Source organism: Heptranchias perlo, chromosome 39 (assembly GCF_035084215.1).
Source record: "Heptranchias perlo isolate sHepPer1 chromosome 39, sHepPer1.hap1, whole genome shotgun sequence".
Classification (NCBI taxonomy): Eukaryota; Metazoa; Chordata; class Chondrichthyes; order Hexanchiformes; family Hexanchidae; genus Heptranchias; species Heptranchias perlo.
The window spans coordinates 2,934,264-2,960,310 of NC_090363.1; the positions used below are offsets into that span (position 1 = coordinate 2,934,264).

Here is a 26,047-nt window from a genome sequence, read left to right on the forward strand (position 1 = left end):
ACAGCCAACGTTGTGTCACCTTCTGTTGAGTAAAACTAAAATGTGTTTTTTTTAAACTAGTACTGAAATAAATCCTGTTTGTGTTATTATTTTGCAAACTGTGAGTCCTCCGACATGAATGAGCTTATCCTAGTCCTCTGCAGAGCAGTTACAAGGTGATACCTTCCAATAAATTGGGCCCCGTGTCTGTAATTCGATGGAGCAGTTGGAACAATCCACTTCCAAATCACCATTTTATTGACTCAATCTTTGAGCTTATCTAAAAGAGCGATATTCACAGGGTAAAATCCAACCTCTCCTGATTTCAGCACTGAGTATCGCACCAAGTGAACACAAGTTAGATCTAAAACTCCCTCCACTTAATGCCCAACTTTAGGACAGCCCGCCCTAGTGGAACCGTGTGGTATTTCTATCCCCCCCCCCCCCACCATCAGTCACCCCTGTGGCCTCTGTGTATTATTTCCTGTTTTGTGCCCATTAGTGATAAATTGCCAGGGTGGATGGTAGCGCGTGACCAGTTCCAGGCCTCAGATAACCCTCTGTTCTGATGGTGACTTTCAGCAGGTTCGTAAGACCATCTCAGGGTAACTCCCTCCATTGTTTGGCTTTTACAATTGGTAAAACCCAACCAAGGTGGAATAAAACTCCAACCAAGGCAGTGTATACCCATCAAAGTCAACGTTTACCCAACCAAGACACTGTAAAACTCAACCAAGGTGGGATTCTGGGATGTTCACCAACGTTCTGAAAACGTCACCTGACCTTTGATATGGGCGCGAGGTCCAGTCAGCGGCTTTGGACTCACCTGAGACGTCCCTCCCACAACAGGTCTTGCTGGAGCATTGTTGGCGCAGAGTGGACACCTGGTTCTCGAGGACCTCCAGCCGGCTGAGAAGGGCCTGAACGTCATCGCAGCCGCACACCTGCGGCGGAATGTTGATCCTGTGGGTGAAGACGACCTGGTTGGTGGGGTCCACGGTGTGCTCGAAGCGCTTGTCGTCCCGCGCCTCGTCCTGGGCCTCGAAGATCCGGGCCACGGTTCTGGAGATGTTGGCAGAGCAGGACTTGCAGTGGGGCAGCTTGATGTTGTAGACGTGGTTGAAGGTGGTGGGGCGGCTGGAGGTGGCGTTGGGCAGCAAAGCCCGCCTCTGACGGGTGGTCTTCAGGAAGACCCCGCAGTCGCCTCCATCCAGAGACACCGCCAGGAAGAGGAGCAGGATCTTGAAGGCAGGCCCCATCTCTGTAGCTGTAAATTGGGGGCGAAAGGTGTCCAGTCTTGCTCAGGAAGAAGAGCTGTTGCAACCACCTCAGGCCTTAATTGCACCGCGATTCCTATAAGATGGAAATAATACAATTAGCTACGTACATAACATTACTCCCACTTTGTGTCAGAACTGGGAAGAGAAGGAGGAATTGAAACGGAGAAAAGTGCGGAAACAACAGAGGTAATTACCAACGGGAAACTGAGGGGTTCGGACTGGCCACCCGATTTTACTTTCCATCAATCTGAAGGGTCTTTACCTGAAACGTTGCCTTATCTTTTTTCAAAAACACCGATGGACCTGCTGCAGATTATCTGGGTTCATTTCAGATTTTCTTTTTGGGGCTGTATTTTCTGATTCCCGAGATTTACCCGCCATATTTTACACTCTCGTAATACATTCCTCTGTCTTATATGGTGTCAGCTCATGTTCAGTGGGTAGCACTCTCTCTCTCTCTCTCCCTCTCTCTTGCGCCTCTGAGTCAGAAGGTCGTAGATTCAAATCCCCACTCCAGAGACACGAGCACAAGACCGAGGTCGACACTCCCAGTACAGTACAGAGGGAGTGCTGCACTGCCGGAGGTGCCGTCTAGTGGCATCAGGAAATTGCGCCCACAATGCGCTTGAGATTGTGCTGGTCGGGTTACACTTCAAGTTTCTGCTAAAATTCATTCGCATAATCACAAATGTAAAATCTCCCATGAACCAGTGCAATCGGGCAGCGTGATAGGACGGAATCTCTTCTTTCTCCTTTCCATTTAGAAGTATTCCTTGATGTATTTAAGAGCGGTAACCTGGAGCAGTTTTATTAATACAGCTGAAAATGGGTTTATCAGCAAAAATCAGCATTTGTAATAAGGGTGTCCAGTCCTCCACCTGTGAGTGACCTGATTTAAAATCACTGAAAATGACTTAAAAAAAACTACTCTGAACCATTGAATAGTTTCATTGGTGTACACCAGTCAGTTTATTAGTAAATTAAATATTTTTTGACGTGAAAATACTTTTCAAACGTGGCGTCTAGTGCCTGTGCTCCCAAGAAAATGAACATAATGTGAAGATCCTTCCCGAGCCAGCACAATCGGTGGAAACTCACAATACCGACCTGAGGCCATGGCCAGTTTTGTGGGTGGGGCCTGATTCGGTCGGATTGAATCTTGAACCAGTGTAAAGGATTGTGGAAAACACGAACATAAATGGTTTTGGGCGTAACTCATTGACGTTTAAAATTCCCCCGATCTTTTGCGCTGTTTCAGCCGATTGCGCTGGAATCTGGGCACAAAACTAACGGAAACTCTACCCTAATCTGTTTTAGTGATGTTGGTTGAGGGATAAATATCGGCCCCAGGACACCTGGGAGAACTCCCCTGCTCTTCTTTGAAATAGTGGCTGCGAGATCTTTCACATCCACCTGAGAGGGCAGACGGGGCCTCGATTTAACGTCTCATCTGAAAGACGGCACCTCCGGCAGTGCAGCACTCCCTCTATTGCACTATCTGGTCATTATCTCACTGCTGTTTGTGGGATCTTGCTGTGTGCAAATTGGCTGCCGCATTTCCTATATTACAGCAGTGAGTACACTTCAAAAGTACTTCATTGGCTGTAAAGCGCTTTGGGACGTCCTGAGGTCGTGAAAGGCGCTATATAAATGCAAGTCTTTCATTCCTTTAGTCAGTGATCCCTTTATTTTAAGAACATAAGAAATAGAAGCAGGAGTAGGCCATTCGGCCCCTCGAGCCTGCTCCACCATTTAATAACATCATGGCTGATCTTCGACCTCAACTCCACTTTCCTGCCTGATCCCCATATCCCTTGATTCCCCTAGAGTCCAAAAATCTGTCGATCTCAGCCTTGAATATACTCAACGACTGAGCACCCACAGCCCTCTGAGCGAAAAAACTTTTCCTCATCTCAGTCCTGAAATGTCCGACCCCTTATCCTGAGACTTTGACCTCTAGTTCTAGACTCTCCAGCCAGGGGAAACAACCTCTCAGCATCTACCCTGTCAAGCCCTCTAAGAATTTTAGAGAGAGCAGCACATTAAGCATTTGTACATGTGCTTCACCGATGGGGAAACTCAGCAACCGAAGCCGTGCTTTTACGAACACAGCCTCATCCAAAAACAGGCCGGCTCCTAATGGCCCAGCTGAGAAACTTGCAATGAGAGTTAGTGAGTGAGAAGGTTCTCGGGTTGAATGGGTTCCTCCCTCTGTCTGTGAATCGTTGCGTGCTTGCTGCAGCTGGGCAGCCAACCTCCAGCACTTGCCTGGAGAAAAGCTCGGAGGAGCGCAAGAGCTAATCTTGGCTCTCGGCCTTCTCACAGGGGTCCTCCCGGGAAATCATCAGGTCCGGCTGAGCTCCCACGCGAGTGAAATAACATCGTCTCAGCGTTGCCAAGTTCAGCCTTTTGGAAAGCAGTTTAGGATTTTTGAGAAAAAACATTGAATGAAATTCATAATGAGCCGATTGGGAAGAATAGAACGGGAGTCACAGTGAGACACAGGGAAATAAAAACCCAGCCCCCGACAACGGAAAGAAAGAAAGAGACAGAACTTGCTTTTCTACAGCGTCTTTCACAACCTCAGGATGTCCAAAAGCGCTTTACAGACAATTAAGTACTTTTGAAGTGTAGACACTGTTGTAATGCAGGAAACGGGGCACAAATTTGCGCACAGCAAGATCCCACAAACAGCAATTTTGGTGAAGTTCAAACGAGGGCACTACAACCCAGCCAAGGCCAATTTTAACTCTCCCCAGCCCAGGGGACACTGAGGACAAACTGCCACCCACCTCAGTGCAGGTCGGGAGTGGATCTCAGCTCAGTTACAGGTGAGCCATAGGTGAGCCTAAGTTCCAAAGTTTGTTAGCTTGGCTCTAATGAAAGAGAGGGATTGGGTTCCAACATCTGCCCTCTTAAAGGGAAAGTACAAAACATTTTTTGTTGCTGCAATTTAGTGGGTGGACGAAATCGGACATGGGCGGGGATCGCATCGGTCACCCATTATACGCCCCCTCCCTTAAACAGTTCCGTTAACTTCAATACAACGGAATAACGGGCGTGTGGTAGAACGGGCGGTAAAAGCCATTGTGCCCATTTTGCGCCCCCCCTCCCGATGTCCAATTTCATCCCCCCCCCACACAGACACACACAGACACACACACACACAGACACACACACACACACAGACACACACACACACACAGACACACACACACACACAGACACACACACACAGAGACAGAGACAGACACACACACACAGACAGACACACACACACAGAGACAGAGACAGACACACACACACAGACAGACACACACACACACAGACACACACACACAGAGACAGAGACAGACACACACACACAGACACACACACAGAGACAGAGACAGACACACACACACGCACACACACAGAGACAGACACACACACACGCACACACACACAGACACACACACACACACAGACAGAGACAGACACACACACACAGACACACACACAGAGACAGAGACAGACACACACACACAGACACACACACACACAGACACACACACACACACAGACACACACACACACACACACAGACACACACACACACACACACAGACACACACACACAGAGACAGAGACAGACACACACACACAGACAGACACACACACACACAGACACACACACACAGAGACAGAGACAGACACACACACACAGACACACACACAGAGACAGAGACAGACACACACACACGCACACACACAGAGACAGACACACACACACAGACAGAGACAGACACACACACACAGACACACACACAGAGACAGAGACAGACACACACACACAGACACACACACACACAGACACACACACAGAGACAGACACACACACACAGACACACACACACACACACACACAGACACACACACACACACACACACACAGACACACACACACACAGAGACAGAGACAGACACACACACACAGACACACACACAGAGACAGAGACAGACACACACACACAGACACACACACACACAGACACACACACACAGACACACACACACACACAGAGACAGAGACAGACACACACACACACAGACACACACACACACACAGACACACACACACAGACACACAGACAGACACACAGTTCCTGATTCAAAGAGCCAAAATGTTAAAACCACTCGTTGAATAAGACTCAGGCACACAGAGACTCAGAGAGGTCATGTGTGTGTGTGTCTGTGAGTGTGTGTGTGTGTCTGTGAGTGTGTCTGTGCGTGTGTCTGTCTCTGTCTGTGTGTGCATGTGTGTGTGTGTCTGTGCGTGTGTCTGTCTCTGTCTGTGTGTGCATGTGTGTGTGTGTCTGTGCGTGTGTCTGTCTCTGTCTCTGTGTGTGTGTGTGTGTGTGCCTGTGTGTGTGTCTGTCTCTGTCTCTCTGTGTGTGTGTGTCTCTGTGTGTGTGTGTGTGTGTGCGTGTGTGTGTGTCTGTCTCTGTCTCTGTGTGTGTGTGTGTGTGTGTGTGTGCGTGTCTGTCTCTGTCTCTGTGTGTGTGTGTGTGTGTCTGTCTGTCTTTGTGTGTGTGGTTAGCAACCTGACCTTTCTCTCCCTAAAAGAGCTGCTTTATGCCCACTCAGAGATAGAGAGAGAGAGAGAGAGAGGTCCCATTGAATCTCAAAGACAAGGCTCCAATTGAATCTGGCAGCAGCCGACACAGGCTGTTGTCAGGCTGGATGACATGTAAAAATATAACATTATGGAGAAGGGGCAATTAGTGAAACAAACACATAGATTGCAGCCTGGTGCGTGACCGATGCTGGGAATCCCACACTGCAAATAAAGTCTCAAATCCAGAGGAAGAATATGGATACCATGGTAGTCCCAACATCCTAAACTTAAAAAAATATAAAATGTTGCCCCTATATTTTTATGTTGTCATGGTTTTCAGGTTTGCTCCCAAGACGTTTTCTAGGCCCTTGCGTCCCCTACGATCTGGAGTGCACCCTTTCTGCCCGTTAACTAACAATGACTGCCACAGACATTAGCGGTCTGCGTTTTCCTGTCCGTCTTTCCAATGAGACATTAAACCGAGGCCTCGTCTGCCCTTTTGGGTGGACGTAAAAGATCCCACGGCATTATTTTGAAAAAGGGCAGGGGAGTTCTCCACTGGTGTCCTGCAGAATATTTATCCCTCAAACGTCATCACTAAAAAAAAAAGATTATCTGGTCATTATCACATTTCTGTTTGTGGGATCTTGCTGTGCGCAAATTGGCTGCCATGCTTCCCTACACTATAACAGTGACTACACTTCAAAAAGTACTTCATTGGCTGTAAAGCACTTTGGGATGTTGTGAGGTCATGAAAAGCGCTATATAAATGCAAATCTTTCTTTCCAGTTTAATTTAGCACCGGGGGTAGTGGGAGGGGAAGATTCCTCTGGTTGATGCTTCAATACTCATCACTTCACAACTGGGGGGAGATCTCTGTGCATTCAGGTGCAGCAAAATCGTAAACACGTTCCCAATCTCTCAACATCCTGCGCACACAGGGAATCTTCCCCCCACCCCCCACCCCATGTTCAGGAATCCCCACATCCGCTGCCATTTCTAAAAATCTACAAACAAAATTCCTGGGATCACATGAACTGCTGAGCAAGATGCCAGCTGCACGAGCACGGGCCTGAAAAACGGCTCGCTCCCTCTTTCTTTCGTGGACTCGATTAAAGCCGCTTAACAAAGGAAACCAATGATGCCGGGCTTGTCCAAACAGGCGGCTTGTTAGTTCATGGAAACCGATTCGAAAGTGACTCCCTGACCCAGACAAACAGTCAACCAGACGGCCAAGAACCTCCGAGACATCAACTACAAGAAGCACAGGGAGAACGTGACTGGCAAGAGGGCTTGGAATGGACTAATGAGTCCTCTGTGGGACTTACCTCTCCTGATGGAGCTGGTGCCAGTCTGTGGGACTTGGCTGTTGTCTCCATCCTGGGGCAATGGATCAGGACAGCAGAGCAGAGTCTGAAATATGTCGAGCAGACTTCTCAGGATTTCAGAATCGTGAAAGCTACTTGTCGAGTGAATGTTAATTCAGTAGCAAAAACAAAAGCTCCAATATGTCCCTATGTTACTTTTATCTGTTAATTTAGTACACCTATGCAGATATTGTACTGAATCTCAACATTCCAGTATCTGCACTGTGAGATTAAACATTCCAGTATCTGCACTGTGAGATTAAACATTCCAGTATCTGCACTGTGAGATTAAACATTCCAGTATCTGCACTGTGAGATTAAACATTCCAGTATCTGCACTGTGAGATTAAACATTCCAGTATCGGCACTATGTCTAAACATTCCAGTATCTGCACTGTGATTAAACATTCCAGTATCTGCATTGTGTGATTAAACATTCCAGTATCTGCACTGTCAAAACATTCCAGTATCTGCACTGTGATTATACATTCCAGTATCTGCACTGTGTGATTAAACATTCCAGTATCCGCACTGTGTGATTAAACATTCCAGTATCTGCACTGTGTGATTAAACATTCCAGTATCTGCACTGTGATTATACATTCCAGTATCTGCACAATGTCTAAACATTCCAGTATCTGCACTGTGATTATACATTCCAGTATCTGCACTGTGATTATACATTCCAGTATCTGCACTGTGATTAAACATTCCAGTGTCTGCACTGTGATTAAATGTTTCAATATCTGCACTGTGATTAAACATTCCAGTATCTGCACAATGTCTAAACATTCCAGTATCTGCACTGTGTTTAAACATTCCAGTATCTGCACTGTGATTAAACATTCCAGTATCTGCACTGTGTGATTAAACATTCCAGTATTTGCATTGTGTGATTAAACATTCCAGTATCTGCACTGTGTGATTAAACATTCCAGTATTTGCATTGTGTGATTAAACATTCCAGTATCTGCACTGTGTGATTAAACATTCCAGTATTTGCATTGTGTGATTAAACATTCCAGTATCTGCACTGTGTGATTAAACATTCCAGTATTTGCATTGTGTGATTAAACATTCCAGTATCTGCACTGTGTGATTAAACATTCCAGTATTTGCATTGTGTGATTAAACATTCCAGTATCTGCACTGTGTGATTAAACATTCCAGTATCTGCACAATGTCTAAACATTCCAGTATCTGCACTGTGTTTAAACATTCCAGTATCTGCACTGTGATTAAACATTCCAGTATCTGCACTGTGTGATTAAACATTCCAGTATTTGCATTGTGTGATTAAACATTCCAGTATCTGCACTGTGTGATTACACATTCCAGTATCTGCACTATGTGATTAAACATTCCAGTATCTGCACTGTGATTAAACATTCCAGTATCTGCACTGTGTGATTAAATGTTCCAGTATCTGCACTGTGTGATTAAACATTCCAGTATCTGCACTGTGTGATTAAACATTCCAGTATCTGCACTGTGTGATTAAACATTCCAGTATCTGCACTGTGATTAAATATTCCAGTATCTGCACTGTGTGATTAAATATTCCAGTATCTGCACTGTGATTAAACATTCTAGTATGTGCACTGTGATTAAATGTTCCAGTATCATTCTGCCATGATAATCACGAGGTGATGATGTAAATCACAGTGAGAGATTGTTACCTCACTGGCTCAGCATTGCCATAATGACCAGATTGACACAGGTCCCTCGTTAAAGAATGTGTTGAAGGCAGGGACCTCCTGTTTCAACAGAAACGGCCTCTATTTCGACAGTAGCGTTAGAATAAGCGCCAATGTAATCAACGTTTTTATAAAGCAAGTGGCCTCACTGATTGTCCTCAGTTGCACTGCCCGAGCTAGCTGTCTATTTTAGGCAAACATTGATTTATTTCCCTGTAGGAGCTTGAGATGTTGGAACGTGTGTCCTGAGGACCTTCCTTGCTGTTCTACTCTTTCATGTTTGACCGTTTAATAAATTTGGAAGCAGTCTCCGTCCAAGATGTCTGGCAGGGATTAACGATCGCTGTTAGATTGGGTGCAGCCTGTGCTTATATGGTCACACTGAGGTTAGAATTAAAGGACGATGAGCTGATTACAGTAAGAGACATGGCCAGGGGTTCAATATCCTCTGTACACTCTTTATAATGCATATGTTACCATATTTGCACCAACTTCCTTGGTGCATTATTTTAACAAATTTGTTACAAAATAAATAGATGAATGATTAAATAGTGCAGGCAGAACAGTTTCCAAGTACATATCGTGCTTTTTGCAGTGTTAGAAGCACGCAGGAATTAAAATAGTGCACTCAGTTTAAAATTAACAGCTTGATGACACATGTTAAATGGTAAGAGACTGAACCTGCTCCAAACATGTATTGCACTTTTTGCAGTGTTAGGAGCACGCAGGAATTAAAATAGTGCACTCAGTTTAAAGTTAACAGGTTAGCGACTTTGCTAAAACAGCACACACAAGGATTTCAACTCCTGGTCTTCTAATCCCAGCAAAACAGGACTGTCCCCCCGCCCTCACCTCCCACTCCCACCCTTTTTTCCAATCCTCTGCTTTCCTGTGGTTACTTCAGCCAATTGGTCATTCCTCACATACAGGCCTGGTCAGTAAGTGTCAGTAGACTATTCCACCATGGAGTGTGTCACGGCTGCTCTTAATCACGTCCTCTTCCTGCTGTCTGCAGATGTGCACTTTCCCACGAGGGATTTCTGGGTAGTGATCAGGAGTGGAAGGTAGGAACACAGGAACAGGAGGAGGCCATTCAGCCCCTCGAGCCTGTTCCACCATTTCATTAGATCATGGCTGATCTGCATCTCAACTCCATTTACCTGCCTTTGCTACATATCCCTTGATACTCTTACCCACCAAAAATTTATCGATCTCAGTCGTGAAAGCTCCAATTGTCCCCCAGCATCCACAGCCTTTTGGGGGAGAGACTTCCAGATTTCTATCACCCTTTAGAAATGAAATCACTTTTTCACACAAACGGCCGAGCTCCAATTTTAAGATTATGCCCCCTTGTTCTGGATTCCCCCACCAGGAGAAATAGTTTCTCCGTATCAACCCTATCGAATGCTTTTAACCTTTTCAATACCTCGATCAGATCACGCTTCAGTCTTCTATACTCAAGGGAATAAGAAACTAGGGGGCATAGTCTCAAAATAAGGGGTCGCCCGTTTAAGACGGAAATGAGGACGAATTTCTTCTCCCAGAGGGTCGTGAATCTTTGGAATTCTTTACCCCAAAAAGCTGTGGCGGCCGAGTCATTGAATACATTCAAGGCTGAGTTAGACACATTTTTGATCAGCAAGGGAGTCAAAAGATATGTGGAAAGGGCGGGAAAGTGGAGTTGAGGTAAAAATCAGATCAGCCATGATCTCATTAAATGGCAGAGCAGGCTCAAGGGGCCGAATGGCCTACTCCTGCTCCTATCTCTTATGGTCTTACGGTCTATGGTCTAAACATAAGAAACAGGAGCAGGAGTAGGCCATACGGCCCCTCGAGTCTGCTCCGCCATTCAATAAGATCATGGCTGATCTTTGACCTCAACTCCACTTTCCCGCCCGATCCCCATTTCCCTTGATTCCCCCGAAGTCCAAAAATCTATCAATCTCAGCCTTGAATATTCTCAACGACTGAGCATCCACAGCCCTCTGGGGTAGAGAATTCCAAAGATTCACAACCCTCTGAGTGAAGAAATTCCTCCTCATCTCAGTCTTAAATGGCCGACCCCTTATCCTGAGACTATGCCCCCGAGATTGAGACTCGCCAGCCAGGGAAAACAACCTGGCAAGCCAAGTCTATGTAACCTGTCCTCCCTTTAGCCCTAGTATCAATCTGGTGAATCTGCGCTGCGTCCCCTCTAAGGCCAATCTGGCCTTCCTGAGGCGCGGTGCCCAGAATTGAATGCAGTCTCTCCAGATGGGGGTCTGATCAAGGCTCTGTACAACTGAAGCATAATTGCCTCCCCTTTGTATCCCAGCCCCCTTGAGATAAAGGCCAACATTCCATTAGCCTTTTTAATTGCTTTTTGTACCTGTCAACGAGCTTTTAGTGATTTGTGTCCTGGGACCCCCAAATCCCTTTTCTCCTCCACAACCCCTAGTTTCGAACCATTAAGAAAATATTCCCATTTGTCTTTCTTGGATCCAAAGTCGATGACCTCATAGTTAGATAAGTGGAGTTGAAGCAATGTTATTTGGTAAAATATTAAGTGAGTGTCTTAAACTGTTTTACACTTTAAGCATCTTTAGGCTTCCTTCTCACTACAAGCAATGTCTTGGGAATTCTGTTGTCAGTGTTTCTCTGTATGTGTTGCCTGTATTTCCTCTCGCTGTGTGCTAAAAGGAAATGTTTTCTGCAGTTATAGTACTTTTTTTTAATGAGGGGCCGGTGGGGGGGGTTCCCTGAGAATGGGGGGTGGGGTGCTGAGAGTAGGGGGGTTCCCTAAGTGAGGAGGGGACCCTGAGGGTGGGGGGGGGCTGTGACTGGGTGAGGGGGGGGAGTCCCAAGAGTGGGGGGTGGCCCTGGGGGGGTCCTTAAGAGTGAGGGGGGGTCCCTGAGAGCGGGGGTGTAGACCTTGAGAGCGAGGGGGTCCCGAGAGGGGAGGGGCTGAGAATGTAGGGGGGTCCTGAGAGGGGTGCGGGGGGACTGTGAGAGTGTGCGGGTCCCGAGAGTGGGAGGGGGGTCCCGAGAGTGGGAGGGGGGTCACCCTGGGAGTGGGAGGGGGGGGGTCACCCTGGGAGTGGGAGGGGGGGGCGTCACCCTGGGAGTGGGAGGGGGGGCGTCACCCTGGGAGTGGGAGGGGGGGGGTCACCCTGGGAGTGGGAAGGTCACCCTGAGAGTGGGAGTGGGGGGGATCCCTGAGAGTGGGAGGGTCCTGAGAATGGGTGGGGGCCCTGAGAGTGGGGCAGGGGGGTCTCTGAGAGTGGGCCCCTGAGAGTTGGGAGGGGGGCCCTGAAAGTGGGAGGGGGGGCTGGAAGTGGGGTCCCTGAGAGTGTGGGGGGGATCCCTGAGAGTATGTCAGTATTTTACATAGAATTACATAGAATGTACAGCACAGAAACAGGCCATTCGGCCCAACAGGTCTATGCCGGTGTTTATGCTCCACACGAGCCTCCTCCCACCCTACTTCACTTATCAGCATATCCTTCTGTTCCTTTCGCCCTCATGTACTTATCTAGCTTCCCCTTAAATGCCTCTACATAGAATGGGACCCCCACCCCACACACATAAGAATTTCAAATTATACAATAGCATGATGAAATGTGGAAATATCCTCCCACATGGGGCAAGGTTTCATTTCCGTGAGACAGCATCTTTAGTCAGATAAGAACATGAGGCATTCAGGGCCGTGAACTGCTTCACAGCTGTTATCTGTTTCCCCGCCATTGCAATCAGCTGGCAGGCAATTTGGCCAAGTGGGGCTGCGCGGCCCCCGAATGTTATCAGATGAGGATTTGTGGGGCTCGTCACTGAGACAGACTCCGGTGATGTACTGTAGCATGCACAGATGCAATAAACTCCCAGCACAGACGGATTTGAATCTCTGAGGGATTGTGTGTATAAGCACATGCGGGGGAAAGAGGATGTAAAGTTATGACTATTGGACGGGCTCCTGGCACTTGTAGATATGTTTAATTACCACATTCATTTCTGCCCAAGTAATCCAATCTGGCCTCTGCTCTCCGGTTGTGTCAAAGACACTGTGTAGCAGATATCTTCCATTCCTGCATCTCGCAGTGTTCCAGCATTCCCAAAGTATTTTAATGCTGGCTTGGGATGAGCAGTTTGTGTGGTATCATTTTACTGTTTTAACCTTGGGGTTAGGGCAGGAGGGGGGAAACTTTTCATTACAGACATTTCACAGAATCCCTCATTCTCACATACAAATCTCAGCTCTGGGTCTCCTGTACTTTAAGGGAACCATCCTAATGAAGAACTGTTTTGGCAAATCTATTTATTTTCAAAGTGCATAATGCAATCATTACATCAACAGATCTATCTGTCTATCTGTCCATGTGCCTGTCTGTGTTTGTCTTTATATATCTACACGCACTTCCTGACAATGTTTTCCATTATAAATCCTTATGTCCACATTTATAAAGGGAACTGCCAACCTAAGTTTGTTCTGCCAGCATAGCGCCACCACTAACTGAGAGGGTGTAATTACACTGGGACAAGTTTACATAGGCAGATGCCATTATAAATGTGTCTATCATAGGAATTTATTATGGAAATATAAAAGCAAGGGCAGAATGCATGACTGAATTGTGTCTGTGCGCTCTGGTCCAATTATCGTCTGCCCTCTAACCCTACTTCCCTGAAGACTACACTTGGTCTTCACTGCCCAAGAGCAATGCCAGGGGAGATCGACAAGACATTACATTACAAAATGGTTTACAGATTCACTGACTCTTTTCTCTGCCCAGACAGGATGAAACATAGTTGTCTGCCACTTTTTCATGAGGGCAGCACCTCTTTAATCGCCTATTTTTCACCATAAAGTCTTTGGTCTTCCCTTCCCCTTTCTGGCGTGACGCTGTGCCATTAATGGTCACTCGTCGACCGTTTGCTCAGGAGATCTGTCAGCTCTTCGCTATTGTCCCACTGGATCTGGGAGCCAGGGGTTCTATAAGAGCAGCCCCAGGAATGGTCGCACATCCAGTATCCTCTTAAATCTCTATAGGCAAGCCCCCTTGCCCTTTACTTGAGAGCCCCACCCTGAGGGCACGGCTGAAATCATGAGCATTTAGAAGTTACTGGCATGGAATGCCTGCTCTGTGTACAGTGAAACATAGAAAGTATTTGCATTTATACGGCACTTTTCATAATGTCCCAAAGTGCTTCACGATGAATGAAGTACTTTCGAAGTGTAGTCGCTGTTGTAATGTATAAATCACATTGTAGGAGATGAAGGTTCATGAATATATAGGAAATTGCAATAGCCCTTCCAGCATCTTGACACACAAAGTAACAAGGCTTTTGTTGTTTCCCTGTATCTGCACTACAGATATAAATCACTAATTCACAACTAGTCCAGGAAGAATATATAATCTGGAAGCAACAAACAGTTTGTCTTGGAAACATCTCAGCTCACTTTGTGCAGAGTTTACAGCTGCTGATGTTCTCTTTTCTCAATGTTGATTCGCATCGAATGGCTCCTCCAAGAAAGAAAGACAGACTTGCATTTATATAGCACCTTTCACGACCTCAGGACGTCCCAAAGCACTTTACAACCAATGAAGTACTTTTGAAGTGCAGTCACTGTTGTAATGTAGGAAATTCGGCAGCCAATTTGTGCACAGCAAGATCCCACAAACAGCAATGTGATAATGACCAGATAATCTGTTTTCCAGTAATGTTGGTTGAGGGATAAATATTGGCCAGGACACCGGGGAGAATTCCCCTGCTCTTCTTTGAAATAGTGGCCATGGGATCTTTTACATCCACCTGTGGGGGCAGAGGGGGCCTCGGTTTAACATCTCATATGAAAGATGGCACCTCCGACAGTGCAGCACTCCCTCAGCACTGCACTGAGATGACTCAATTTGTTATTGGATTCCTCGCCTGGCACCACGTTGGCAGGGCGAGTGCTCGTGTGGCACTGGGGCATGGAGAAGGAGGGGCAGGGTGAGCAGGACCTTGTGGTTGTCCCTAGGGCGGGGGTTTTTTAAACCCGAGTGCTGAGTCTGGCAGCGGAGAGGTTGCTGCGTTTCAATGCAAGATCGAGAAACAAGTTGTGAGGTTGGAGTCCTCCAGTCTGACCTCTGCCAGCAGACACGGTGGGAATCAACTGGAGGGAAAATGTGTGCGTGAAAGACAGATAAGGACTGAATGACCATGACCTGCTGCATTCACACACTGAAAGATGGTTTGGAGGGGGTGGGGGGTGGAGGGAATGAGGATAGGTCAGGTCAGATCAGAGAGGGTCGCAGATAGAAGATAAGAAAAGTTAGAGAAATTCAAATGACAACACATGTAACTGTGCCTTTAACATAGTAAAACATCCCAAGGTGCTTCACAGGAGCATTATCAGACAAGAACTGACACCGAGCCACATAAGGAGATATTAGGACCGGTGACCAAAAGCTTGGCCAAAGAGATAGGTTTTAAGGAGCGTCTTAAAGGAGCAGAGGTCGAGAGATTCAGGGAGGGAATTCCAGTGCTTACAGCCTAGACAGCTGAAGGCAAAAAGACCATTGAGCCCATCAAAGTGAATCTTTCCAGAAAATTAACTCCCCATTAAAGCCTCTAATTGTATTTTGAACCCCAATGTTACTGCCTCAACGACTCTGGTTGGGTAATTTATCACCTTTTCACTGAACCTCTTCATGATATCTTTTTCCAGATGCAGTAATGCAGCGACTTCCCAGTAGTTCTCTCTCTTCAGGCTTACTGGATGTAACAATCTGGGTCAAGTTCCCCAGAGAGGCAAATGGATAAACAGAGAGATAAATTGCTCTAAACAGAGTACTGTTTTTTTATTATGTTCTTCATTGGCTGGAAACCCATAACCGTGTTTACGAGTCTCCAAAGCACGGTATTGAGAAATCAGTAGAGCTGGATTCTCGATATGGTGTGCACACTGTCTCCCTGTAGGGAGAGACGCCAAAGTCCAGAGAGCTGAGGTACAGGACTTCTCTACAGTGCGTCAGAGTTACATCAATAATCCCTATTGCACTTGGTATTATCAGTTATACATCCAGCCAGCGGGGAGTGCTGCCTAGAGGCATGAGCAAGGCCTAATATGCTAAAGCCACACCAAGTGATAAAACCCAATGACTATGTCCAAAACTCTGCTGCCCATATCCTAACTCGCACCAAGTCCCGTTCACCCCTCCCCCCCTGCGCTCGCTGACCTACATTGGCTCCCGGTCCGGCAACACCTGGATTTTAAAATTCTCATCCTTGTTTTCAAATCCCTCCATGGCCTTGCCCTTCCCTGTCTCTGTGACCTCCTCCAGCCCTACAACCCTCCGAGATCTCTGCGCTCCTCCAATTCTGGCCTCTTGCGCATCCCCGATTTTCATCACTCCACCATTGTCGGCCGTGCCTTCGGCCGCCTGGGCCCTAAGCTCTGGAATTCCCTCCCTAAACCTCTCTACCTCTCTCTCTCCTCCTTAAAGCCTCCCTCTTTGACCAAGATTTTGGTCACCTGTCCTAATGTTTCCTATTGTTTTGCGTCCCCGCCCACACCCAATTCCACTCACCCCCCCATCCCACACCCAATTCCACCCCCCCGTCCCCCAAACCCCTCTTCCCCACCCCCACACTCCACATGACCTCAATGTGCTCCACGTTAAACTTTTGAGCTCACCCCAGGTGAGGGATGTTATTGGTGAGAAATGTACAAGTAGGTTGGCCTCCCAGAATCAGCATCAAAGATTCCAAATCAGGCAAAACTCAAATAAAAATGCAAAGTCTGTAAATCTAGCAGAGAGTGCTGGTAATACATGAAGGGGAAAGATGGATTGTTAACAGTTTGGGTCTGTAGACCCTTCAACAGAACTGAAGCTTGAAAGTTAAACACTCATATTGGTGAGGTTGGAAAAATGGAGAGAACAAAATGCGAGAGAATCAACAGATTCTCAATTAGAGAAAGGGGTCGGTGAGTTGGATGGCCCTCAAATTGCTTAATAGAAGACTGTTAAACTATATAGAAGTCAGTTATTACACAGATTCGATGCAAGAGCCAATCCAGCAATGCTGAGCTCCCAGTGAGGAGCTGCACTAATAGGGAGCGTAAGCTGAAGAATTAGCACTGGATTCTCATCTCCTGGCCAAGCTCCTTTCGAGTATGGCTCCCTATTGGAGGCAGGGGATCACAAGACTTACCCTACAAGGTAGAGTCCTCTCCACCCTTACCACAACACAATACCTCGACCCTCAACATCAGCCTGAGAAGTGCACCCTCTTCTTACTGTGCCAGTGTGAGATCTCCGTTTCCTACAGTAGCTGACGTTCGGACCTCTCAAAGCAAGACTGCCATTTGTGCCAAATTACAGGGAGTTTTGTGGCGTGCACTTCTGCTCAGTAGGAGTTGGCCAGAGTGGAACCAAGGACCCCTGACAGCTGGCAGAAATCGTAGCCCCTCATCCCATCGGGTCTGGCCCGGAACTGAACTCTGCTCCCACTTTGGAAATATTTTCTAAACTTCATGCAGTACACTTCATTTATATTAATCTGTATTTAAACAGCCCCTCTCTAGATCCCAGAAGACAACTAGTTCCAGCAAACATAAGTCAAGCGGAGATGTGGCAGTAATATGGGCCGAGAGAATCCCTCACTGTGAGCTCACCACTCAGAACTGAAGTCACAGGCACCTTATTTATTTCAAAACTGAATGGCAAACATATCTTTCAAAAGCCAAAAGATGAATTTTACAGCTAAATTTAATTTCTTATCAACTTCTACAACGTCCCTTGGTCTTGGGTTTCTTACTCAGAAAATGGCTCAGCAAATTGTCCGATGCCCTCACAAAGAGCATGTAGGTTGTGAAATCTAAACAGGGGGTAAACTGAGAAACACTCGGACTCTAGGCAGCTCTATGTATCCCTCCTACTTTTAACTCTACTCTCTAAGCCTTATCTCTGCCAACCTAGGCCTAACCCCCTTGCACTTGGGACATGTGGTTCGTGTCCCATTGGACAGAGAGAGAGAGAGACTGCACTCCATATCACATAGAATGTACAGCACAGAAACAGGCCATTCGGCCTTACTGGTCCATATCGATGTTTATGCTCCACACGAGCCTCCTCCCTCCCTACTTCATCTCACCCTATCAGCATATCCTTCTATTCCTTTCTCCCTCATGTGTTTATCGAGCTTCCCCTTAAATGCCTCTTTGTTATTCGCCTCAACTACTCCTTGTGGGAGCGAGTTCCACATTCTCACCACTCTCTGGGTAAAGAAGTTTCTCCTGAATTCCCTATTGGATTTATTAATGACTATCTTATATTTATGGTCCCTAGTTCTGGTCTCTGCCACAAGTGGAAACATCTTCTCTATGTCTATCCCATCAAACCTTTCATAATCTTAAAGATCTCTATCAGGTCACCCCTCAGCCTTCTCTTTTCTAGAGAAAAGAGCCCCAGCCTGTTCAATCTTTCCCGATAGGTCTGATTGGACAAACAGAAACTTCACCCTTATCAGTAGCTTGGTTTGTAGGCTTTTAAACATGACGATGGGTTTCTGTACGTATCAGAAACCCAGCTGACCAAAAAAAATGACATGTTAATATGTGTATGCTCATGTGGAGCATAAACTTTATTGCTCAGGTCCATTCAGAAACCAGCATTTTCACTCCCTCTGGAACGTATTAGGGGAGTTGCAGCTGCCTGCGATCACTGTCAGAATTAGTGTGGCTTGTCACGGAGCCTGGCACCGCACTCAATCACTTGCCTCACTCATCAACACAAGACATCTCCCCAGGGGGCTAATGGTTCCCAGCTTTGCCCCCACCTCAACCACCCTCCTTCTCATTTACATGCTACTGTTTGGCAATATCATCCAGAGCCATGGAGTCAGCTTCCACATGTATGGCAATGAGATTCTACCCCTCCCCACCACCTCCCTGCATCCCTCCACTACGTCTGTGCTGAGAGGCTGCTTATATTGACCTCCAGTATTGGATAAACCAGAACTTCCTCCTGCTAAACAACGGGCTAGATTTTCAACTTGATGCCTGGGCGTAAAACTTGGCTTGTGAAACAGACGCTCATTATAGAATCTGCCCGATTTCCATTCCCCTCGATTTGCTGCACCAGTTTTACACCTGGGAGACAAGTTGAGAATCTATCCCATTGTTTTCAGCCCCCATCACCAACTCCATCCTCCTCCCTGGCCACTGTCTCAGGTTGAACCAGATTGTTTGCAGCCTCAGCATCCTGTTTGACCCTGAGCTGAGCTTCTGACCCTCATATTCTCTCCAGCACAAGGGCCTCCTCTATCCACTCCCACCTCCGCCCATCTGCTGGTGAAATAGTTACTCATCCCCAGACTCGACTGTATCCAATGCTCTCCTGGATAGCTTCCTGTCTTCCATCCTCTGTAATCTTCAGCTCATCAAAAAAACCCTGCTGCCCGTCCTCTATCCTGCATTATGTCCCACTCACCCAACATTCCTGACCTCTCTGCCCTACATTGGCTCCCGGTTTAAAGTTCACATCTTAGTATTTGTATCCCTTCATGTCTTACATATGGCAACTGTGGAAATTGGTGCAGTTTATCATTGGGTTTTGCACTGTACTGAACCACTTGCCTTACTCATCAATGCCAGACATGGCCTCGGGTGAACGACACTCACACATTGGCTCCAGGTCCGGCAACGCCTCCATTTTAGGATTCTCATCCTCATGTTCAAATCCCTCCATGGACCTCCTCCAGCCCTACAACCCTCAGAGATCTTTGCATTCCTCCAATTCTGGCCTCTTATCCATCCTCCCCTTCCTTCGCCCCACCACTGGTGGCCGTGCCTTTAGCCGTGTAGGCCCTAAGTTCTGGAATTCCCTCCCTAAACCTCTCTCTCCTCCTTTAAGACCCTCCTTGAAACCTACCTCTTTGACCAAACTTTTGGTCACACCTCCTAATATCTCCTTCTTTGGCTGGGTGTCAATTTTTTTTCTGATTGCACTCCTGTGAAGTGCCTTGGGACGTTTTACTACGTTAAAGACACTATATAAATGCAAGTTGTTGTTGGTGGTAATTATACCAAGCTTGTAGTTCAAGAATGCTTTGTACATCCACTGTAGGTTGGATTTTGGGGTTGTTATATACCTGCTCGTAAACCCATCATATTCATCCAAAGGACCAGTTGCAGGCAGTGGACTTCACTAAATTCCACATAAATAAATTTCATAAATATTTCTAAATTTCAGCTTTCATCAGAAACTTTCATCAACTCATTGCTTCACCCTTCAAACTACTTCACTCTCTTCTGTGCTCTGCCCAGTTTCTCTTGATGTGCCTTTGCCACCTCAGATCCTAGCTAGTAACATATGTTCTGGCACCATCGCCCAGGATGTATTGCGTCGGTACACCTGGTGCACACCAGGACTACAAATTGGGAAATGTTGCAGCCCCAGACCATGATTTTGCTGATCGTTCTTTTAATGGGATGGGGGTGGGGAGTGGCTCGATGTATTCTCCCAGTGAGTGGCAGGAGAGCTGAAGCTGAAAGACTCGGTTATTGGGTGCGTGTGTGTGGTGTAAACCCTCCAATATTAACCCATGGTATTTGGCCATATAAATTTGCTGAATTGTTGTCCATGTATAAACCGAACAGGCCTTGATAATAGCTCTCATACCAGTCCCACTCTGGATAACTGCGAGTGAATTCAATACACTCACCCACTACAGTTTGGTTCATCCCATCCTCGTCCCTCATACTGATGATTGCATTCCACCCTCTTCCTCCCCCAAGCACTGGTCAGTGCAGAGTTAAACCTTCTCTACCCTGCCCCGAGTCTTAAACACAACCACTGCCTGAATGAGATTGCTAACTTGAGACAAATGAAGACCATTTTTGTGCTGTGGAGTCACGTCATTGGGAACTGGGCTGAGAATATCCAATCTCATTTCGCATTAGGAACCTCACAACTATCAGGTACATGAATATATTCCACCAGTCTAGGGTGGATTCAGTACTGAATCCATGAAGTACAAGGAAAGTGTGTTTAGCCCATGCGGCTCTCGACTCCACCTCCCCCCCCCCCATCAAAGACAGACAAACCAAAAATGAAAGACTATTTTTCCAAGTTCGAACAAACTGCTCCACCCAATCCCTCATCAGAGAGAGCTTCATTCTAACTTCACGGGCCTAATCCCAGCCTCAGATCAAGAGGGGAATGGTCACTGTTCTAAAGCATTTAACCATGGAGCTCTCTTCCCCAACCCCTCCCCGGTTAATCACACAGAAGGGCTTTCATCTCATTTCTCTGGGCTAGGTTCCAGTCCTGGCCTCAGAGGTGAAAGGACAGTGCTCTCACCCAGTTGACCACCCAGTTCAAAGGATCATTTAATCTTGTTTGCCTGGACCAGATTTAATCTCAGGTTTTAAAAGCAAAAGACAGTAGATTCACCCAGTTCCTCTGATAGACCCGAATCAATCTTCATTGACAAGCTAAAAATACTAGGAATGAGCGGAATAAACTTGAACAATAGACATCAGGATTTTCATTCCCATTGACGGAGAAGCAATGGGGAAAATGGGACATTGTCCTTTACTATGAGGGTTGTACCCAATTTCCACACCTAAAGAACTCGTCACTTTTACACTTTTTTCTTTTGCGCAGGCCACACTACTTCACACTGTTTCTGCTCCAACACAACGTGGCCTCAAAAGGGAACTGGATAAGTACTTGAAAGGAAAAAATTTGCAGGGCTACAGGTATAGGGCGGGGGAGTGGGACTAGCTGGATTGCTCTTGCATAGAGCCGGCGCGGACCCGATGGGCCGAACGGCCTCCTTCCATGCTGTAACCTTTCTATGATTCTATCTTAAATCTGTGGGTGTATAAACTATATATAAGTTTATAAATGCACTATGTAAAAGCAAGTACCTTCTCTCTTCACTCTCCAACATCTTCTGGGAGACACATTTGCACCTGTAGCTTTTGCTGGATGAGATCTTCCAGTTCCGTAATATTTTGGCTGGATTGTCAAGGAAAAGTTTAGTATTTGGTACACAGAGCTTTCTTTTCATTGAGTACCAAACCTCCTGGCTTTGAATCCATTTTAATGTGGGTTTGCACGTACAAAACTCAAACCAGCCCATGGAATGTTGGTGAAGTAACTGAACAAACAGAGGACACACTGAAATAAAAACAGAAGGCGCTGAAAAAATATACAGCGAGTCCTCCGTCCAAACTGGAAGATAAGCAAGGGCTCTCGAGGACCGAACAATACCAGGAGAGGGCAAGAGAGTAACTCGCTAAACTCAATGGTCAGATTTGCTAACTTTCGTTGCAAGCAGTAGTGTTCATTGGGTTTAATAGCCCGTAAACAGGTTTGTTAAACCGGTATTGGAAGGTAAAAACTGTTCCAAAATGGAAGGAATCAAAAGGAGAAGGCAGGTGGAAAGTTGAGGGTATAAGCTGAGGTCTGAGGTTAGGCTGCTCTAAAAATTTAGCTAGATTAGGCTGAGTTTTCAAATGGTGGTTTTCAAATGTCCTACAATCCTCCGAGATCTCTGTAACCTCCTGCAACCCTACAACCCTCCGAAATCTCTGCACTCCTCCGATTCTGGCCTCTTGCACATCCCCGGTATTCATCGCTCCACCATTGGCGGCCGTGCCTTCAGCTGCCTGGGCCCTAAGCTCTGGAATTCCCTCCCTAAACCTCTCCGCCTCTCTACCTCTCTCTCGTCCTTTAAGACGCTCCTTAAAACCTACTTCTTTGACCAAGCTTTTGGTCACCTGTCCTAATGTCTCTTTACATGGCTCAGTGTCAAATCTTGTCTGATAATCGCTCCCGTGAAGCACCTTGGAACATTTTACTACATTAAAGGCACTATATAAATGCACATTGTTGTTGTTGTTGTTGTTGTTGTTGTTGTTAAATCCATACTGGTCCATTTGGATTGATCTGAGTTTTCCCAGTTTGTTCCGATGTTTATGTGGGAACAGGTGATGCAACAAATAACACCATAAGCTGCAACTATCAAATGAGTCCTGCTCCATGTATAAATTCAAATAGAAAGGTGGATTTAGACTTTGAGTTCTGAAACTGGACTCAAGTTGGAAGCTTCAGGCCTAGTACGAACATTAATAATTAGTAATAGTATTGAGGAGAGATTGGGTCGACTAGGCCTATATTCACTAGAGTTTAGAAGAATGAGAGGTGATCTCATCGAAACATATAAAATTCGAACAGGACTAGACAGACTAGATGCAGGGAGGATGTTCCCGATGGCTGGGGAGTCCAGAACCAGAGGTCACAGTCTCAGGATATGGGGAATGCCATTTAGAACCGAGATGAGGAGAAATTTCTTCACTCAGAGGGTGGTGAACCTGTGGAATTCTCTACCACAGAAGGCAGTGGAGGCCAAGTCATTAGATGTATTCAAGGAGATAGATATATTTCTTAATGCTAAAGGGATCAAGGGATATGGGGAAAAAGCAGGAACAGGGTACTGAGTTAGACGATCAGCCATGATCATTTTGAATGGTGGAACAGGCCCGAAGGGCCGAATGGCCTACTCTTGCTCCTATTTTCTATGTTTCTATGTTTAGTAAATATGGAGTGAGGAAATACCTTTTGATCCCTTAGGCCTGTAGAATTCCCTCAATTGTGGGTTCCACCCAAATTACTTAATGGTTGTAAGGGCTTATCTTCACAGTAAACGCAAGGATTGAGCATAGAGAAGATAACAGAGGCTTGGAGAGCAACTCTAGGTTATAATGCACGATGTGGAGATGCCGGTGATGGACTGGGGTTGACAATTGTAAACAATTTTACAACATCAAGTTATAGTCCAACAAATTTATTTTAAATTCCACAAGCTTTCGGAGGCTTCCTCCTTCCTCAGGTGAACGGTGTGGAAATGAAATTTTCGAATCCTTCGCATTTGAAAACCACAGAACAATGCCTGGTGATTACTGCCCGTTGCCAAGGCAATCACAGTGAGCAGACAGAGAGGTGTCACCTAAAAGGCCACCGAATATACAAACCCCCCAAAAAAGAGAGAGAGAAGGAAGACAGTCAATGACCCGTTATATTAAAAACAGATAACATTTGTTCGCTGGTGGGGTTACGTGTAGTGTGACATGAACCCAAGATCCCGGTTGAGGCCGTCCTCATGGGTACGGAACTTGGCTATCAATTTCTGCTCGATGATTTTGCGTTGTCGTGTTTCTCAAAGGCCGCCTTGGAGTACGCTTACCCGAAGGTCGGTGGCTGAATGTCCTTGAATGCTGAAGTGTTCCCCGACAGGTTGCAACAATCGCCAAACAGGAGGGTTCCCTCCCAGTCGGGGAACACTTCAGCAGTCAAGGACATTCAGCCACCGACCTTCGGGTAAGCGTACTCCAAGGCGGCCTTCGATACACACGACAACGCAAAATCGTCGAGCAGAAATTGATAGCCAAGTTCCGCACCCATGAGGACGGCCTCAACCGGGATCTTGGGTTCATGTCACACTACACGTAACCCCACCAGCGAACAAATGTTATCTGTTTTTAATATAACGGGTCATTGACTGTCTTCCTTCTCTCTCTCTCTCTCTCTTTTTTTTGGGGGGGTTTGTATATTCAGTGGCCTTTTAGGTGACACCTCTCTGTCTGCTCACTGTGATTGCCTTGGCAACGGGCAGTAATCACCAGGCATTGTTCTGTGATTTTCAAATGCGAAGGATTCGAAAATTTCATTTCCACACCATTCACCTGAGGAAGGAGGAAGCCTCCGAAAGCTTGTGGAATTTAAAATAAATTTGTTGGACTATAACTTGGTGTTGTAAAATTGTTTACAATAATGCACGAGGGTGATGAATAATCCATAAATATTACATGAAAAGCGTATGGAGGTGAAGGTGATTAGAACTGTTTGTTTGTGTGGAGGGTGTTGGACTGGAAAAATAGGCTTGTGAACAGAAATCCAAAACCTCCAGCCTCCCCTCAACTAACCTGATTAATATATATATTAAAGAATGATTAGCCACTCCTATCCTCACATACATAAGTAGTTAAATCGCACATGTAGACTTTAGGTAGCAGCAAAGCATGATGGGATACTTGACCATTATGTGAGCAGTTCGTGACTCACACTGTAAGAGCTGACTAAGGCAGGTTTGTTGGATTTATGGCCACCCCATCACTTATCTCCAGAACACATTAAGGAATGTTTACCCAAGGCCGAGGCTGACATTGTTTATCCTAACCAGTTTAAGGGAGGAGCGGTGGGTATCTCCAAGGTCACCCCAGCACAAAAGGGAGTGAGGGATGAGCTGATCAGGACTTTGTGAAGACCCCCGTGTAGTCTCAATGTCTGGGACTTGTGTGTTTATTGATAAGGGTCCTCCTCAGGAATGTGAGATGTTTAATGTCACGGGACGACCCAAGGTAGCCCCTGACAAGTGAGTGGCAGACGATACCACCCAATGAAACCCACTGTAGTTACGTAAACATGTACCCTCACCTTTCACAGCAGGTGGGTGTTGCTTATTGAAAGGTATAAACATGTTTGTAGTGCTGAAGTTCCTTTGAGAGTTGGGTGCGAGCTTGAGGAAGTTTACCACTCTCCCTTTGTGCACAAAGCTTTCTAATAAACTTTAACTTTGTCAGCAGTTCCGTCTCCGTCTGGTTTTGCTCCAAAAATTCGAGTCTAACAAGGGTAAACGGCAACAGGGTCTGGTTGGGCCGACTGGCTCGTCTCCATGTTGTAACCTCTCTATGTCTTTGTATGGTTCAAGCCTGTGTGAAAGTAGTGGATAAGGGAAGGCCGTAGAAATATGTTAAGCATCGTCGGCTATTGTCAGCAAGTCATTTCTGAGCTTCCGTCACGGAGCGGAGAGGTTTCTGGTCCACAACTCACTTTAATCCCATGGATATCTCTCACAAGGGGGCAGAATTTTCAGCCTCTACATCTGAGGTTGCTAGATCGCCTGGAAGCTTGGGCAGGCTCTGACAGGGGCGTGTGCCTTCTCCCCTCCGGATCTTCCCTGTATTCCCTAAGTCCCAGCAATCCATTAGTCCCAGCTGCACGAACGGGAAAATCTGCCTCTTTGTTTGAGGTTGAGCGTAGGTACGTTTGACATTTTAACGACTAGTTAACTGGACTGCACAATGTGGAGTCAAAGAGC

At 46.3% G+C, this 26,047-nt stretch overlaps 1 protein-coding gene across 1 annotated transcript in view; it reads right to left on the minus strand.

Moving 5' to 3' along the window:
• Positions 1-26,047, minus strand: part of LOC137305077 (tenascin-X-like) — a 152,094-nt gene that overhangs the window by 110,922 nt on the left and 15,125 nt on the right. The window contains 1 exon segment of the mRNA XM_067973854.1: positions 806-1,332. Within this exon segment, the coding sequence (XP_067829955.1) occupies positions 806-1,238 (433 nt within the window). The 5' untranslated portion in view covers positions 1,239-1,332.